This window comes from Syngnathus acus, chromosome 12 (genome assembly GCF_901709675.1).
Source record: "Syngnathus acus chromosome 12, fSynAcu1.2, whole genome shotgun sequence".
In the NCBI taxonomy this organism is placed as follows: domain Eukaryota; kingdom Metazoa; phylum Chordata; class Actinopteri; order Syngnathiformes; family Syngnathidae; genus Syngnathus; species Syngnathus acus.
Window position 1 is genome coordinate 5,638,818 of NC_051097.1, and position 18,544 is coordinate 5,657,361.

Genomic DNA, 18,544 nt, shown 5'->3' on the forward strand with positions numbered 1-18,544 from the left:
CCAATTCTTCATATGTTGGAGAGCCACTGCTTGGGTACTGATTATTCAAACATTACCAATAATATTAATTTCTTTCATGTTATCGGTATGCATATTAATTCATGGTCTTTTCAGTTACTTTATGTAAAGACACTGAATATGTCATTGATTCCTCACAATAATTATGAAACTGATAAATATCAATATGCAGCCCTGTTTCTATAAATCTCTGCCAGTGTTTACATTTCTAAATAATCACATCTAGTACTTTATTCCATCCTAGAAAACCACAATGCTACTTTTAGAACAGGCCCACTGGCAGCTCTTGTGGTCCTTGGGGGCTACCTGGTGCTTGTGTGCACCACATTGGTGACCCCTGATACATCAACAAGTCAATCGAGAAATCTGTTCTGTGGTCCATTGATGTATGTATGAGGCTTGTATTTTAGTATACACACATCTCGGAATGGCGCGCCAAATGAAATGCACATGGAAGGTCAGTGCAGTGAGTCAGCGACTGAGATTGTTGTTTTCGGCCTCAGGCACACGACATATACTGTATGTGGGACATGGGCCGCCTCTGGGTCTGGCCGGAATAAACTGGCACCCCCAGGGCCACACACACACGCACGGACTACACGCACACACGGACTACACACGAGCATCTTCAAGCGCATTCTGTCCCATCGCACCCTTTTAGGCACGTCGGGCCCCGGTTACGTCCATAACCAAATAATAACCTAACAACATGCTCTCTTTCCACAGTTTGATATCATGCTGGCAGCATTAAGCATTCATTTGCACTGAATAAAGACAAGAAGGGAGGATTCTTGACTTTTTAATGATGGAAAACAGGTGGGGCACCAACCGCTTAGGTAAGCTACATAAGACAACTCTCGCATTCACGTAATCTCCTTTTCAATCCAATTTACGCAACATAATACGTACATACAAAAACAAAGGTGTAAGGAATTTCTTGTTGCTAGGTGTAATTGATGCAGCACATTATTTTGTCCATAAAAAAGGACACAGACAGCTACGGAATAAAATAATTGCTTCAATTTCTTGTTCATTTTAACGCATGGCGCCACTAAAGGTGTGCCACATGACTACTAAGTCATACAAAAGAAAATGTGAAAATGCCTTAAAGCACTGTTTTTTGTCATTTATGTAAGAACTGATGAAGCCATTTTAGTCATTATCAAAAAAAAAAAAAGCCTCGATCCGTTATTAAATTCAACTATCATGATGAAACTGAATTACTGTTAAACAAGTTCCCCTGGCCCAGGTGGTTTGAATCTCCACCGCAACTCCTCATTCTTGGCAAATCATTCAAATAAAACTGATGACGTTTCACAGGGAGGTGTTGTGTTACTAGTTACTGACACCCTAAGGCTCTTAAACGTCACTGCAGTTAACAGATAATAATTCAGGCTGTATATCTTAATCTAAGTTTAAAAGATATGCAGTTTGTTTCCACGACTTGCTTCTTGGTTATATTGGTGGTCCCTTGGACAAAACCAGTTGAAAACCCCTAAAAATCATGTTTAAATACAATTTTATAATTACATTTGCATTGCATGTATTTTTTTAAAATAACTCTTAATTAAATTAATATTCAATCTATTTAATAACTTCTATATTGAGTTTTATTTTATTATATTTTATTTGAGCAGTTTCAATTCAAATTAACATCCTTCTGGAGATTTTTGCTCTTTTGTGTTAATTATCTGGCATTGGACCTTGATCCAAAAAACCGTCTAGAAGATGCCAAGAAGCTTTGCCAATGGGGATTCAGAATGCGTTTGTATGCCATCATCAAATGTATTTGCACTTGAGAGGAGGCAAATTTCGTTGTCATGCTGCAGACAGACGTCGGTATTAATCAAGGTTGACTTGAGCACTTGTCGTGCTGAGGAGGAATGCTGCTCTTGACTCTCTTCGCCGTTGAGTATAATTGCTCGTGATTGGCGCCCCTCACTGTGTGTACTCACTGATGAGGAAAGACACACGCACACACTGCTATCTCCCAGTGAAAAACAAGGGCCAGTGCATTCAAAACACTCATTACGTGCTTCAGTACCTGTGCAGGACGAGATTTGTTGATGTATTTGGGCTGTCTCTTTAAGAAGACATTCCAGAGGTTTTTTTCTCTCTTTCTTCTTTTCCCACACTGATGTGGCCGATAAACTCGGAAGGCAATGACCTTTTGGGATTTTGAGTAGATAAATTGGTGTGTGGAAAACAAAAATTCCCCACACAATGCATAACAGGCATTCCTAGGAGACATGCCGGGGCATGTTTTTGAGGAGAGTAAGCGGCACACGCTCACATATACACACACACCAGCCGTTATTTTTGTGACGTGGGTGTGCACGAGTGTTTTTAACAATGGTTTCAGTTGAGACACTGTTTACATAAAGCCACTCCCAACTGAAAATGGTTCAGTGATGTCATTTTGGTCTTTCGGTCAAGTTTTTGCTTGTGACGCTGTTATGGATAAACAGTTAAAACATACCTGTTGCTAACCAAAACAGCAGCTCATATATACTAACAAAGTATAGTGTCGATTTTACTTTAATTGTTCAGCCTATAGTTCCAATGGACATTTTTGTATACTTTATTGACAATGTGGAGGGTCAAGCATGCAATTTTTTCCCGTTGTCTTGTTGTCATCTTAACAAATATACAGGGAACCGAAAAAAACTTTGGAACATCATCCCTGTTTTCCAAAAGTCGTTGTCATGTAAACAAATCATCCTTGTTTTCACAAGGTCGTTGTCATGTAAACAAACCCTTCACGCCATCGCTAAACACGGATGCTACGTAGATAGGAGGTATGGAAAAGAGGGCAGCAACAGATAGGGGCTTGATCTGGCTATCCATAGAGCTGACGTAGTATTTCAAGCAAGGAGAAAGTTGGGGGGGCCGGATGTGGGAGGGTGTTCAAAATAGATTTTATCGTTTCGACTCTTGTTCCCAGACGAGAGGTCTGATAAAAGACAACAATTGACAGTCTATTCAGGCCTGCGGCAGCATCACTTCTAAAGTTCTCCTTGACCTAATCAATTCATTAATCAATATGATGTTGGCCTAGACTCCTTGGTTATGTACTTCCTTCTTGTTACTTCCTCCCGGAATTTTTATGTCCAGTTTGAAACCACACATCCCAAAACAATTCTCTTATTCTTTGGCCCCTCTGTCACATGATCCGAGTAAAACAAGTATGATAATGGCATAATTTTTGCTGTCCAAAAAACATTTATTACTCAAGGATTTTTTCAAAACATTTTATCCAAAACATTTTTTTCTGTTTTTTGAAATATAAAAATGCTGTTTTATCTAAACATTTTGACTTTTCCCAATTCAATGGATCCCATTTCCAATCAGATTGACTGCCCCAGTGTTTTATTATAGTTGTACCTTATCCACTTCATATCTGGATTTATTGCATTAGGTGTACATGCAGGTTAATATGTAAAAATCTTTGGAGCCATTTTTGTTTTCCTGATCTTGCTGTCCCACTGGCAAACAGGCTTCTTTGTTCTCTAAAATGCTTGCAATGAACCGCCATAAAAAAACTTGAATACTCACTGCCAAGATAGATGGAAAAGAAATGCAGCGATAAGAGAGTTTGGGAGTGTCTTTGCAGGAAGGGGGAGGGTGGGAGGGGAGAGGAAGGGGACACTGCAGAATGCTGAATCAGCTCCCACCGCACAAGCTATTCCAGAGTGTCCCAGAGGGAATGGTTTTGCTCTCGGCTCGACACTCTTCATAACTCTGAGGGGGCAGGGGCCACCAAGCGATGGATGGGGGGGTCAAGTTACCAGGGTGGGGCTGCATGACTGCTCACAGATGAAGCCATGAAAAAAAAAAACAGCTCGTTGAAAAGATAAAAACACTTAAGGTTAAAGTCACATATGGAATGTCCTTGGTGGGATATTTGTGAGGATGAAGCACTTCAGAAAATGGATGGATGGATGGATGAACATAAAATAATGTTAAATAATATAAAGAATATTACTAATTTTATTGGTCGTCTTTGTGGCAGAATTCAGAAGCTTCAATCAATGTGAGCTGCCCCTTAAGGCCAATGAAAAAAAAATCACATCTGTTGCTAGGCAGAGTAGATAGGGCTCCATCACAAATCCCCTCACAGGGCAATGAAAAAAAGATGTATCACATTTGTTGCCAGGTAGAATTAAAAAAATGTCGAATCAGCCTAATTGGCTAAATATAGACGTAGTATTTTCTTATTGCTCTGCATTATCATTGCTCTGCATTGATAATATACACCTTTTGTTAACATTTAAAAATCTGGCCGGGGAATCGTCGTTTACTCCATGCAACTGAATGTCGCTGACATTTCAGCCTGTGTCAAAACAATGGCGGCGCCGCATGGAAGGTCGAGACTTTCTCATATGACAGAGTGATACTGGCATGACTCAAGAGAGAGCCTTTCATATTTGTCTACAGGAAGGAAGTAGAAGAATGCTAGGAAGTGCAGTTCAGTCAAAAAACCAACGGCTAAAAAGGGCCTTGAAAATCCACGTCAGGCTAATATACACTCACTTGCCAAAACGTTAAGTACCCTTTTAAATTCCAGGGTTCATACAAGGGAATTTCCCCAAACTGAAATCAGGTATCCTACATAGTTGGATCTTGTTGCCTACACGATCTAAAATGGGGAGAACTTGGCATCAAAGATTGACAATCATTTTGAGGAATGGCCATGAAAAAGACAAAGCTAGACGTCGTTTGTATTTATTTGTTGTCCATTTTGCCCGCAGCTAAAAGACTAGCTTCAAGGTCCACTATAATAAAAACATTGGAATTCCACTGTGAGGGAATACTGCGTGTTTTTTTTTTTCCAAAGCATGTGCCAACGATAAGACTCCAGAATTAGTATTCTGTCTCCCCTCAGGCATGCATTCATCTCCACCACAATCACACAATCATTTCTAAACCCTCCTCCTCTGAGTCTATCTCTTTTTCTATCTGCTTTGTCCTTCATTGCTCCTCCGTATGCTTTTGCACACACTTTTTCTCCTCCTCATCTCTGCATGGATAAAAACCCATTCATGTAAAGGTTTTCTGCTTCTTTGTTGCAGCATATTTCCTTTTTGTTTGTGTATAGGCATAAAAGATAATAAACACGCTATAATGATTTTCTGGACGATAAATATGGCTAAAGTTTTTTTAGCATTTTGCATAGCTTTTTTGTGCAACAAGCTCATTTTATTTAATTCAGATTATAAGTATACAACTAGAATAATGATGTTAGCATAATAGCAAAGTAAGATAAATTCAGTGGGGATTTTAGTTGAACTGTATTTGCACTTATAGCAGCAACTCAATGGCAATTATTGTTTTTGTTGTTGTTTACTTTACAACACAACTAGACACAACAAAAGGCAGCTAATAAAAACACAGACATTATTAATCAAATTGATGCGAGCAGACGGGTGGGAGGATGCTAAAGCCAGCTGGATCTGTCATGGCTGCTTTGACGCGCTACCTCCCCAGGTGTTACCTCTCGAAGGGAGGCACGGCTGGTGCTGCATTCTTCGTGGGTTTGCGTGTCTGTCTGGAGGGCAAGGCAACACTTTCAAGTCAGGTTTCGGTGCCAGCGTGCGGTGTCATGTTGAGGTGGGCTCGTCATGGCGGGCCTTAGGGATCTCGGCTTTGAGGAAGAATGCTCCCCACGTGTGAATTCTTTTCATATTAAAAACCTGACTCAAGAGAGGAAATGTACCTTGTCCTAATATGTCAGCCATTAATACATGCTTACATAGCTTGATTACATAGATAGTTTACATACATAATGTAGTGCACATTGACAGATCCACTTTGGGTATCTGTCTTAGCATGCTAAAATATTTCACTGTACCTCGGCATGGAACATCCTAAAAAGACTTAATCATTTATTGAGTGATAATGAAAATATGTACAGACGTTATTGAGCAAAATGCGAACCAGTAGAAGAGCAAAGCTAAAAATATTGCATAGTATTTTGTAGTTACTGCTACTGGAATGCTAAGCTAATTTTTGAGCTAGCAAGTACATAGTCAATATTAGTTTTAGTGCATGGTTTTATTCACTTATTAGTTGTAATGTTTAATGGTACTTTCTGTATATTTAAAATTAATTTATTTGTCATAAATGTTTTCTAAATATATGAAATCATCTTTATTATTTTAAATGTTCCCCTTTTTAATAAGATTATTTATTTATTAAGATAAATAAATAATGAGCAGGAGTCATTTGTCCTTTGACAGCCATTTTTTAAAAACAATATGAAGTAAAAGTGTGTATCACAGGCATTTGGGGCCATTTGATGGCTGACCAGGTATTTGTGGCCTTCGCAACATAGATTTGCCCACCCGCTATTTTAGAACAATGAAGGGAGTGTTCTAGAGTGGCGTAAAAGGCGCTTATGGCGTACATTCCCGTGGGCATGAGCTAAGCGAACCTTTAAACACAGTAACCTACACCTGCTGGTATCTGGCAGACAGGAAGCAGTGTAGTTGCGGCTCTCGTTTCACTTCCTCTGCCAGCTGAAAAGCAGGAAGAGTACGCTGATAAAACCTCAGATGATGATGGTGGTCTAAAATACCAGCAGAGAAGACCACATATGGCGACTGATTAGGAATAATGTTTGCAAATGTGACAAAAGACTTTCAAAAGGGACCTCAGCACTTCCACGTCTTATTGGGCAAAACAGATCATGTGACCCGGATGTGGCATGAATAAGGATGTCCTGATGACAGATGCACTTCCTGCACGAAAATCAGATGAAAGGTTAGCATGTGTTTATATTTTTGGCAGCGGAGATGAGAAAAAGAGTCATGTGTGCTGGTTAGGAATCAGCAGTTTATTTGGTAATTTAGCCATTTTTTGGTCAAGAAACTTCACTTGTTGCTCATGACTAATCAGCTGGTCATTCTTTGCCCGCTTTTTTTTTTTCCCCCTCTCTCACACAAATGTCCCCACGTTTTACTCATCCACTGCCCACCCTGCTCTCCCACTCTGTTCGAACTGCAAAGCTTGTTGGGCCTTACTGGAAGTGCACAAAAGGCTTTTGTGGCACTGACAAACTGTGCCTGAACGTATGGGAAGAGATTAACCGTGCATATATTATACCACCACTATTAATACAATACAACAGAAAGCAAGTTATTGTGAGTCACTCATGGCGTATGCATGATGGGAGATGACATCACTCTCCTGAGATTTCTGTGCTCATATTTGAGGGAAATTGCGCTGTTAGCGTCGCAGAGAGAGCATTTGTCATCGGAAATGGAGAAAATCTAAGCGTGAAAGGTGCAGAGGAAGCACAGATGAAGAGATGGGAAGGGGGGTAGATTCTACAAAAAGGATCCCCCACATCCTTTTAATGAGACAAAGAAGAGGAAAAATGTGAGAAGTGAGCATGTCTGATGTGGACAGACAACAGCTCCATTATGTCACCATTCCGAAGGAACACTAGTACAGTAGTTTAGTTAGTTACAGGATTTACGCTATAATTTATTCAGTCTTGACCCATATGTTGATTAATTAGATACAGCATTTGGGGCTTATAGTAATTTTTCTATATGTCAGTTTCTATAATTGTATAGATCTTGTGCTTTACATATTCACGCGTTCGTTCTATTGCACTGTATTGATAGTCATCTTACTTAAATTCAGGATTTCCAAATCTATTGTTATTGACATTTATATTGTGTTTAAATCCGTTTGTCCATTTATTATCTTGTATTTTAACTAGTAATCCTCATCCTATGAGAATTATGAGGACAAGTATTTGCTTTTTCATCACTTTAATCTTTAATGTAAATTTATATTATATATGGATCATTAATAGTTAAACATTTAATATTTACTCTCAACCCATGGGAAATAACATGTCTTGACACTTTAAGCTTTAGATTTTTTTTCTCTTTACTCTTAATATGCATTAACTTATCTTGTATTATTCATTCTTATAAATTATTTATTAGAATATGCGCTGAAACATTTATTTATAGTAAGCCACATATATTATAATGGTGTTTTCATACTACTGTAAATTTCTTCATATATTTTTATTCAGTATTTATGATCAATTCATGGGATTTATTACTTATGATTCCAAATATGTATATTTAGATTTGTTTTTAATTCTCACCGAGTCACTCGATTCTTTGATTTTCTTTTACTTTATTTATTAGACCATTACTATTAAACCGCATACCAATATTTGACATTTCATTATTTGTATATTTTATGTCATTTAGAATTCCATTGTAATGTTGTATGCTTTTGTAGGAATAAATGATTTCATACTTACTGTCAACCAATTGGCATTATTACAGGAGATTTTCATCAACTTCTTTCTTCTGTTCTAAACAATGGGTCCCATTAAAGTGACTTCATACAACAACTTTATCGCGCAAATACACACACACTCCCACACACAAGAAGAAAGTGCAGACGTGTGCTCGCAAGCATGCAAACAAAAACAGATGCTTACATGCACACCGGCCGTTGTTTGATGATCATGCTCCCATCTGTAGTGTGAAACTGCATAATTCAACACCAGGGAGACACAAATCCCGCAAGATTGCGCAATTAAGTTTTTTTTTCCCACCTATGCGTGCACATCACTCGTGTAGCACGTGGGTAGGTACACGATACCTTAATCCAACGTCAGTGCTAACAGTAAATTACGAATCCGAAAGCAATACCACTGCAAGACATGCGTGATTACACAATGCACACATGCCAGAGAAGGTGATATCATTGCACATTTTGCAGACACGCCACCAATGAAAAGGTGTGTTAAGGGTCATGAAAACACATGGCAAGACATACGTTCATTTCCCTCCTTCTGTGATTTATGCGTCATTTATGGGGGAGATGGGCCATTACCGACATTTTTCTCTCCTGCGCATTCCACCATCAGTTATCGCGTGTGTTTTTTTTTTTTATCGGTGTGCAATTTCCCATCTTAAAGATCCACGAAAGTCCTTTATATGCAAATCCAGACACAAAAGCTAACATTTAATTACCACACATAGGGAAAGATGTTTCACATACCCCCAAAAAGCGTTTTAGATTTTATAAAATAGATCGTTTTATAATGCTATCTTGAGCCATGTCAAGAGAGAGGAGCATTGGGAAAAAAAGTCACAGGGCCAGTGGGCCATAACCATGTGAAAGGCCAGTGTCCGAGGCATATAAAACAGGTCCATGTGCCGCATCCATAAGAAAGGCTCATGAATACTGCCCTTGAAACTCCCCCTTGAGTAAGAGAAAAGCTCAGAAAACGCACCCCCACATTCTCATACAATTCATATAGCACATTAACCTATTCCTGCCAAAAACCATTCCATTTCCCCTATGGAGTATTTCAGCAATTCCAGTAATTAAGAATGCATACAGTCATGGTTGACTGGGGCTGCTAATTCTTCAAGCGGGACCCCCACCCCGAGCCCACCCCTTCTCTTTTTAAACGTGAGAACAAAGGTTTCAGTGTAGGCAAACATTTGAATGAATGAAACCCCAAACTGACCATTTTTCTGCCAGAGTACTAAAGCAAGAAAATAAGCTGCACCTGTGGCTTTTTTGTCAACACATGACAAGCTACACTAAGTAAGAACCAGACTGGAATTTCTGGTTAAAACCCCTCCACAACCCCCACCCTACCCAAATAGGTGCTTACTTAGGACAACAAACTTTTTGGTCAAGCAGAAAAACACAGATGAAGAGTTTTTCCAGACCACCGACTGACATCTTTTCTATTTTGTTAAGATTTTGCCCAATATTTACACTAGCAACTGTTCCGCTCTGTTTCAGATTTTTTTTAAAACCTCTTAGATATCTTTGTTGACACTAAATGTAGAAATGCAGGTGGCTTTCCCGAACACCTTTTTAAATATTGAATATTGTTTTTTTACGCTAGCAATGATGTTGAGTGCTAGCATGTAGGCTAAATCTATTAGCCACGACCGCTAACATCACTCATGTAAACAAACGCAATCTGCGTTGTACAATATAAAAATTTTGTAACCTTTGGCGAGTAGAATTTCTAATATCACTAATATCACACAGACCAGACTGATCAAACTCAGACAATTTGCAATGTGCACCAACTATTCATGCTGTACAAACACTTGATTGATTGTCATCATTAGTGGTTGTTGATTAGTAGCATCACATGTCAAACTACTTCAATTTCATCACTCCATCTCTTTCAGCAACATACACAATTGTTCATCCTGCTATTTTAATAAGGCACCATAACAGCTGGCCTCCATTTTGTGCCTGATAATAAATTCATTTGTCCGGTAATGTAATCTTCTGGGCAGACGGGCAAGTGAGGTGAGTTAACGTTTCTCCCCAAATCCCATGAGGCAAAGTCTCACTCGTCTGACTGATTATAGTGAACAGTGCTTCTCCCCTTACGCCTTCTCCTCCTGCATAATATTGAAGAAAAAAAAAAAATTGCGGTTTTGTGTATCCGTGTGACTGTGTGTTTGACTGTCAGTGTCTTAAAGGCTCTAAGTGCCAGATGTGTCCCTGTTACATTATAAATGATTTTAACGTCTAATGGCTCAGTTTCAATCTTTAAAGTAAACTTTACTTATCAATAAATAATTGAAACAAATAAATGATTTAAACCAATAAATTTTATCTCAATTTGTAAAAAAGGACTTTAAATGAGCCACAATGTGTCATATTATGATGTAAATGAACTTCCAGCAGTCTGTCTGAGGTCTGACAAATACTAAATGATCGTTGCATAAATAAGAGAAAACTAAACAAGTCACGCGATGTCATATCATCAAGTGCGTGACATCCATGTGTCTGAGGTTTAGCAATAACTTGCATCCTTGCATAAGCGAAAATAGAACAAAATGAGCCACAAAGTCAGAAAAGTTGTGCAACAAAACCCAGCAGTACTCCCAATCCTTAACGACAAACAGCCTCGATTTGACGCGATTAAAAAGTAATTATGATCATAAAGCAGACACTCAATAGAGCGTCCACTTCATTAAAGTCATATTATGAAATATATCTGTGAAAGGAATACATGTAGTTGCTATTTCCAGCAGGGCGTGCACGATGTGGATGATTGCAATGATGCCAATAGCGAGGGTCATTAAATCAGCGGCGATGTATGAATACGTGATGAGGCTGACTTGAATGCAGATGAGGTGCATGTAGAGCAAGTCCGGGCACAACGCTGCCTGGGAAAGACAAAAAAAGCCTCATTAAGAGTCTGCTCGAGTATGCGCCGGCAACTTGGCTTTGATGCCGTTTCAGAGATCCAAATGCGAAACCAACACAACACGTCGTGCACCCTACTTTTCTTCTTACATATTTCATCGTTTTGGATCACCAGACAGTTTTCGACCTTGGTGTCCTCACCGCTTTGGTTAACTCACCCGGCAGCGCACGATTTTGACGACCCAGTGTGGAATTTCAAGCTTGTGCGGTCGACTTGCAGACATGCAGACGACATGGCAAATGTTCATACTGGTTTTAAAGTATTTGTGTCTTCAGTTATTCTAACAAACATCCATAGCAACTTAAAACTATGCTGTGTAAACAGTCCTTCACACCTATTTTTAAATGTTAGCAAAGTAAGCAACCAAAACATAAAAACACACCAAAACCATTTAAAACCATATTTCTAATACTTTCAGGTGCCAATATATTATTCCCATGACAACCAAAGACAAACTTTAAATAAAAACACTGCATGAGCCAGTGTCACCATGCACATTAATGTATTTGTTTATGAAGTTCACGTTAGCGTGACTTGACCTGAGGTCATCTGAGGGCTGTGGAGGAGCTAAAAACAAGTATGATTGTGGAGGGGGGGTGAATCGCGTCTGGGAAACAAGTGTGATTCACACGCTGCTCATCCTCATATGTGCTCTACCGCCTCAGGCAGCACATGTGAGGGGGGCTTTGTCTGGCATCTTATGATACCCTCTCCCTCCTTCGTAATTTGACAACTTGTCCGCTTAGGTCTAATTAAGGCTTTATTGTTCATTTTGGCTTCACACGTTGATCGCTTGGTTTCATCACCCAAAAGTGCACTTGACACACGTGGACCACACGCTGCACACACATATTAACGCTGGTTAACTTGTTATTATCTGCCAAAGAGACTATTAGAGTCTTTGAAGCCGCGCAATAGTGGAAGTGAAAGCTGGAAAAGGTCAACACACTCAATTTCTGCTTTTGAAAACAGCACATGTGACAGTGGTCGTTAAATAACTGTCATACACAAAACACTCATTATGATATATGAAATAATACAATAATTAAATTCTATATATAGTCTTTTTATACATTTTTGTCTGTAAACAGTAAATCCTTGTAGCTTGATGAGTAAATCTCAACCATTAAATCATTATTTATTATGTGTTAAAGTTCTGTAGTTTATGTGTTAAATATAAACAAGACACTCACTTACACACTCCCCCTGGCTATGATATCTGAGACCTGTTCTGACCCGGACATCTGTAGACTGCTAATGCAGCTGGCAGATGGCCCCCAGTGTTTGCATTTGTGTGTGTGTGAGTGTGTGTGAGTGTGTGTGTGTTCAAGTGAGAACGCTCATGTTTGTATTTGTGTACGTCAAGTAGTTTGGCATGGCAGCAAGTGGCTGGTGGGATCAACCAGGGTGATTGGGGGCTGCCAAAATCATGCAAAATCACAAATTGGGCAGCTGCTAAGGCTTCACGGTTTACACACAATTTGCCTTCACTTGAAGAACACAACCAATACTTGAGCGGGAAGGTCAAAATTTGAGATACAATACTATGTGTTAGGTTTTATCCATCTTAGAGGGCGGCCATTTTGTTTTCGCCGTAACAAAGCAAAAATGTTCTCAGGTAAGGACCAATTATGTTTTTTCTGAATTTCCTGCATAATATATTGAAGTGTCAAATGAGTCCCACTAACATAATTTGTGCGTAAAGGAAAAGCCAAGCAGCCTAAAACTCTTGAGAAAATTGCAATTATTGTGTTATTAAGTACATGGAAACAATGGTGTCCCTCATAATGTTGAAATGTATTCTTTGGTATGTCTTTCAGAATCCAAGCTTGTCCGGGCAGCTACGGGAATGCGACAATGGAGGCCGAGAGATATATCGTCATTCGACACCGGGTGGGCGATAAAGAAAAATAATTGGGTGGGTTTGTGGGCGTTTTGTTTGTGCATGTGAGGTGTGCCCATGGCAACCCCAGAACGACAGGGAAGGATTGTGAAGGTGCTTTTAAGGTGGGTCGAGCTGCTGTCTGGCTCTCAGAAGGCTACGGTTACGTGGGGAGGGGGGCAGAGGAGGGTCACCTTCACATGCTTTGTAAACCTGTCCTTAGGGTCTTTGTAGCAGTAAATACAGAAAACACAAGTGTGTCCATGATCGTGTCACAAGTCAGAGTTCAAGCAAGTGCTGAGCATTCACATGCAGGCCAAACAAACAAATACCTTTTGGTGTCAGGTCAGGATGCTTTAGTTTTTTTTGTTTTTTTTATGGGTCCTTCTGTGCTTGATGCCAAGTGACACGGTGAAGTGGACTGAAAAAGAAGCACAATACCTGCTTTGTTAATTAACCCCCGAGAAAAACGTTGTGACCTTCCTCGCTCAGTCGTTGGGTGATAGGTCACCACGCCGTGTGACCAGGCTCGATGAAGCTGCACTTCTATATGTTAAGATTGGAGCACATTGTAACAACCAAGTGAAGTTGAAAAATAAATAAAAATATAATGAAAGGGCTTTCAGGGAGAAGCGAGACATTCAAGGTTGCAACAGCTCGGAGAAAAGGATTACCGAGATGGAGGACGCAGCATTTTTCTGTACTCTTATTTTCCGAGGTGAACACACACATACAATCGAGGACGTACACACGGGAGTCAAACTGCCAGTAGCAAGCTATTAATAAAATTCTAATCGCTTTGATTAAGTCGCTCCAATGGGAATTCTCTGGGGTTGTCCTCCGTAGTGGAGATAGGCCAAATGTCTGCGATCTCTATAATGGCTGCCATCGTTACAAGTCAATTAGTCGCTGCTTGCATTAAAACCTTCTACCTACTCCTCGCCAGATTGAATTTGAGATGAATGTCTTCTGAATAATTCATTCTGTGAAAAAGGGACAAGTGCAGCAAAAAAGAAAAAAAGCATCAAAATGTGTGTCTCCACGCAAACCATTCCAATGACTTATATCTGTGTGTTTATCCGATTGTAATGCAGAGCTGCAGGCTGGGAAAAGGTGACGGGAAAACACCTCACACATCACAGAGATATTTCATGATCCTGGCTCGCCTCCAGCCGACCATGTTCGCTTCATTCAAGTAAGTGTTGTAAAAAATGAGCGGCTACATGTGATTTATTGATAGACTGCATGCTATCCGGCAGCAGCAAGGACTGTGCGCTTATTTTCAAGAGCAGGTACTTTGGTAGACTATGCAGGAGTCCAACCAGGCTCAGGGTATTCAAAGCATAACAGTCCAAGGGGGGTCTAAGGGGGGGCGGGAAGCGGCTTGAAAAAAACCTTTGGTGTACCTCCAGCTACATCAAAAGTTTTTTTTGTTTTTTTTTTACTGCTCATCATGTGTGGTATTATTGATGCAGTCATTAAAAGCATCCACATGGTAGCTATTAGGACACACGGCAAATTCAATCCAATTTTGTTTGGATCCCCCCCGCTGCATGTATGAGCTAAATCCAAATTTCAGTTCTTAATCATGATTAATACCACATCCTCTCTCTATATTGAAGCAACTCACTGGGTTGCATCCATACCCATTCACTCACCACACAGAATCCATTCAATCTGTGCTACAAAAACGATATCCATAATTTCCTCCTTGGTGGAGGTAATAAAAAAGCCACCAGTGGTCAGACAGCATGGCTGCTGTGGGCTCCTCCCACCTCCTCTCCCTCCCACCTCCCCTCCCTCCCTCCTTTCGTCCTTCCCTGCAAGCTGCTGCAGAGGATTCGTGCTGCACCTCTGCACAGCACACTCGCATTCATTCACAGTCATTCAAGCAAATAGCAGCAACGTGCACGCACCTCTGCAACCACAAGAACAAGCAACCCACCGCCTTAAGAACCTGTCGCATTAGGGGGGATAAGTCATCAAGACACAAAACGGATATAGCAGTGCTCCAGGACCAGCAGAGAGATTCGAACACTCGACTTTTGTTTTCTGCTCTAGTTTTTAAGGTTTTGGCGAGGTTGATTTCTTGTTGCCAGGCAAAAATACAAAGTCCGAGCAGGTAAGCTTGCGGTCATTTCAAGCTAATATAGCTAATAATTCGTAAATAATAATCACTCATTATACATTATAACTTCACTCAAGTGTTGATCGCTTTGAAAACACGTTCAAAGCCCCATATATATATATATTTTTTAAGAAAACATGGGTTCTAAAAACACGTTTAATGTTAAAGTTGTTCTCACGTTGTCAACACTTTACAAGTCTTTTGTTTGTCGATGACGTCACGCCGATATTTTGTACACTTTTTGGAGAAAACTCGATTTATTTGTGTGAGCGCTACATTCAAACTCAAGTGTTGCACTTTAAGCAGGGGTGATCAACCGACGGCTCGTGGACAATAGTTGGCAAATTCTCTCAAAATGCAGATCATAATTTGTTTCATTTGATTTCCTCATAATTTTTATATGTACTTCAGACTGATTATTTATAGAAGAATAGGTGACTATACGATTAGCCAAAGTGCAGTTTGAGCAGCTTTTGTGTATTGATAAGCCCCTCGAGCTTATTATACTTTTTTATTGCGCCCTATTAGTCAGTTTGTACTAATTGTTGGTTCAGATGCACAATTACTCTTGTCTAAAGTAATATATGGCAACTTAAACCCCCCAGTTATAAACGTGGTTCCTCTCCGTGAAAGTTTTTCAGGCATGACTGTCAAGGATCAGTTGTGAGGATTCACAAGGCATGTTTTTATTGCAGTAAATGCTCAGAGACCAGCATTCCGGCAAATGCTAATCTGCATCTTTCTGCTGGCTGATTTTTATTAGGGTACTTAAACGGTGTTTGCCCGACAACAAGAAAGTTTTCAATAGTTTGCATTTTTTCTACACATTTGCATTTTGGCTGAGTGACAGCATCTCTCAACATTCAGCTTCACTCCTTAGCTCCTCTGGTTAGCTTGTCCTCTGGTGACGTCTTAACACATTCATGTTTCTGTTATTTTGAACGTTGTCATGTGATTGAACTTTTGCAGCTTTTTTTCGTAAGAGGAAGTGAGAAATATTAGAGCTTGAGGAGGGGTGGGGAATGTCGACAGTTGGGTCTAGGTCTTGTCGAACAACGGCAGGCGTCGTAATGAGCAAATAGAGATGTAGTGGGAGTTTTTGTTTGGAGGGGAAAGGGCAGAGCTAACACAAAAATGTTCTCGAATGAATTTTGTCTAATATGATAACCAATGGAATTCAATTTAGCTACCAAACCCCCTCCAAGTTATGACAGCAGATCAATTATTTGTGCATAACTCGCCGTGGCAACGTTATTGCTTTTATCTGGAAACTTCAACGTAAAGGTAAAAAATTGTCCTTTGGCGTTGTTGTCATGTAAACGAACATTAAATCAAGTCAGCTTTTATAGCCGAAAGCCGAAGACACTTTGAAACCACAACCAAAGGAATGCCAAAATCAAATATGAGCTTCCGATAGTCATCATTTGGTTTGGACTGGATAACACAAGGTTGATAGGCGAGGCTCTCGTTACAAACCCAACTAAACAAACATGGAGCGAACTTCTAGTGAGTCACACGGAAAAAAGGTCAAACGTAAACACGAATGAATTATTAAGTACTTTTTAAAACAACGGGAAGTTGCCTACTTCCTAAGGCTTCACAATTGTGTTTTTCTCTGGAAGCTTGGGGATATCCTTCTTACGAATGACCAACATGTTTTTGAGAGCTGCTCTAATGGGCTCGTGTGTCATTGCAACACCTTGTTGAGAGGTAATTAAAACAGGGTAAGGAAAAATAAAGAGGAACGCCCGATTCTTGTGAAGTGGTGTTGATCGTGTCGCTGTCACTCCTGTTCGACAGGAGGAAGGAGGTGGGAGCTTTTGTTTGTCCAAGGACACTCGCACATCTTTAGAAGAGGAGGAGGTTTTTTTTTCCCCTGAGTGTGAGATTCACCCTGGTGAGACTTGCGCCTTTTCAACATTCCTTACATTCCGACCTCCGGGATGTTTGAGGCTCGTCAGTCTTCCTGCAGCATGTCGGGGGCTGCTGAGGATCCGGGAAGGCTTTCATGTCACCAGGGTTCACAACAAGCAGCCTCTGTTTTGCTTGCTCAGTTGTTGTTTTTTTGTGCTTCAACAGACAGCGCATGGCCTCTAATTTAGAAGGCCATGAGAACAAGAAATACCAGCACTTCTTATGTTACAGCCGCAGTTGACATTTATATCCTAATGAATGTCTGAGATCAGGCTCCCTTGTAGCTGTTTTTATATTTGGACGTTAGACTGAAGGAAGGCAGACATGATGGATTATTTTAATCTGCGATAGCAGATTCCAAAATTCCACATTTATGGTAACCAAAACAACCAAACCTGGGAAAGTACACATACTGTAATATATAATAAATAAGATTTGAAGTGGGCATTTCCATTTTTCAGCTTTTTGTGTAATGCAAATCTATTATTGCAATTTTTTTTAATTTTAAATAACTACAATAAAAAAGAATTTTGAAAACATCATTTGACAACATTATTTCCATCTAATTTATTTATGTGTAGAATAATTCATATTGATTTATTGTAAATTAATTATTAGTTAAAATCATTAATATTTATTTAATTGTAAAATAATGACTAATTTAATATATTTGATTTTTACAATTACAAAAGCAGCTGTATCCCTTTTGAGTGGAACATGTACACAGCTATTAATATAAATAGATTAAATTGCTTCATATATAACTAAAGACTGGATTTTGTATGACCAAATGAGTGACTTTGATGTGACATGTCATACGTCATATGAGCATTGCAAAGCAAAATTAGCACCATGATGCCTTGCTCAAAAAATAGCTATGTTGCTCGGAAGAAGGAAAGGACATGATTCTACTTGTAGGTTGAGCAAAATATACCCACTTATTTTAAACTCATGTCTTTTTTCCTCTCCTCCCTAATCCGCCACAACCTCGGCAGCCATGAGATCGTGTCCCGTCTGTGGCGCAACGCTCCACTGCCACTTCTGACCTTCCGCTGATCGAGCGAAGCCGAAGATGTCAGTGTGTAGCGACTTTGCAGAACACGTGTGGAAACCCGGCTCCTGCAAGAACTGCTTCCACCAGCTCAGCGCACACAAAACCACAGGCCGCCCGGCCGGCGCCGCACCCGCCGCCACGTGTCCGAAGAGCGGAGGCGATGACGACAACGCAGTGACGGCGTCTTCACCCTACAGCAAGCCCACCATCGCCGTCAAGCCCACCATGATGAGTTTGGACACAGGTGACACCATGGCTGATGTCAACATGAACATAGAGCAGGTGAATCTTCTCAACTGGTTTGAAATCTGTCAT

At 40.0% G+C, this 18,544-nt stretch overlaps 1 protein-coding gene across 2 annotated transcripts in view; it reads left to right on the forward strand.

Annotated features, from left to right (window-relative positions):
- The window catches only part of LOC119131173 (inactive tyrosine-protein kinase PRAG1), a 31,178-nt gene that overhangs the window by 2,701 nt on the left and 9,933 nt on the right, over positions 1–18,544 (forward strand). Inside the window, exons 2-5 of one of the 2 annotated variants that reach the window (XM_037265365.1) lie at positions 745–854; positions 13,072–13,169; positions 14,228–14,328; positions 18,171–18,511. In XM_037265365.1, coding sequence (XP_037121260.1) covers positions 18,248–18,511 — 264 coding nt within the window. In that variant the 5' untranslated portion in view covers positions 745–854; positions 13,072–13,169; positions 14,228–14,328; positions 18,171–18,247. Of the gene's footprint in view, positions 1–744; positions 855–13,071; positions 13,170–14,227; positions 14,329–14,969; positions 15,256–18,170; positions 18,512–18,544 lie in introns of those variants that run through there. The other variant, XM_037265364.1, reaches the window with a different exon arrangement.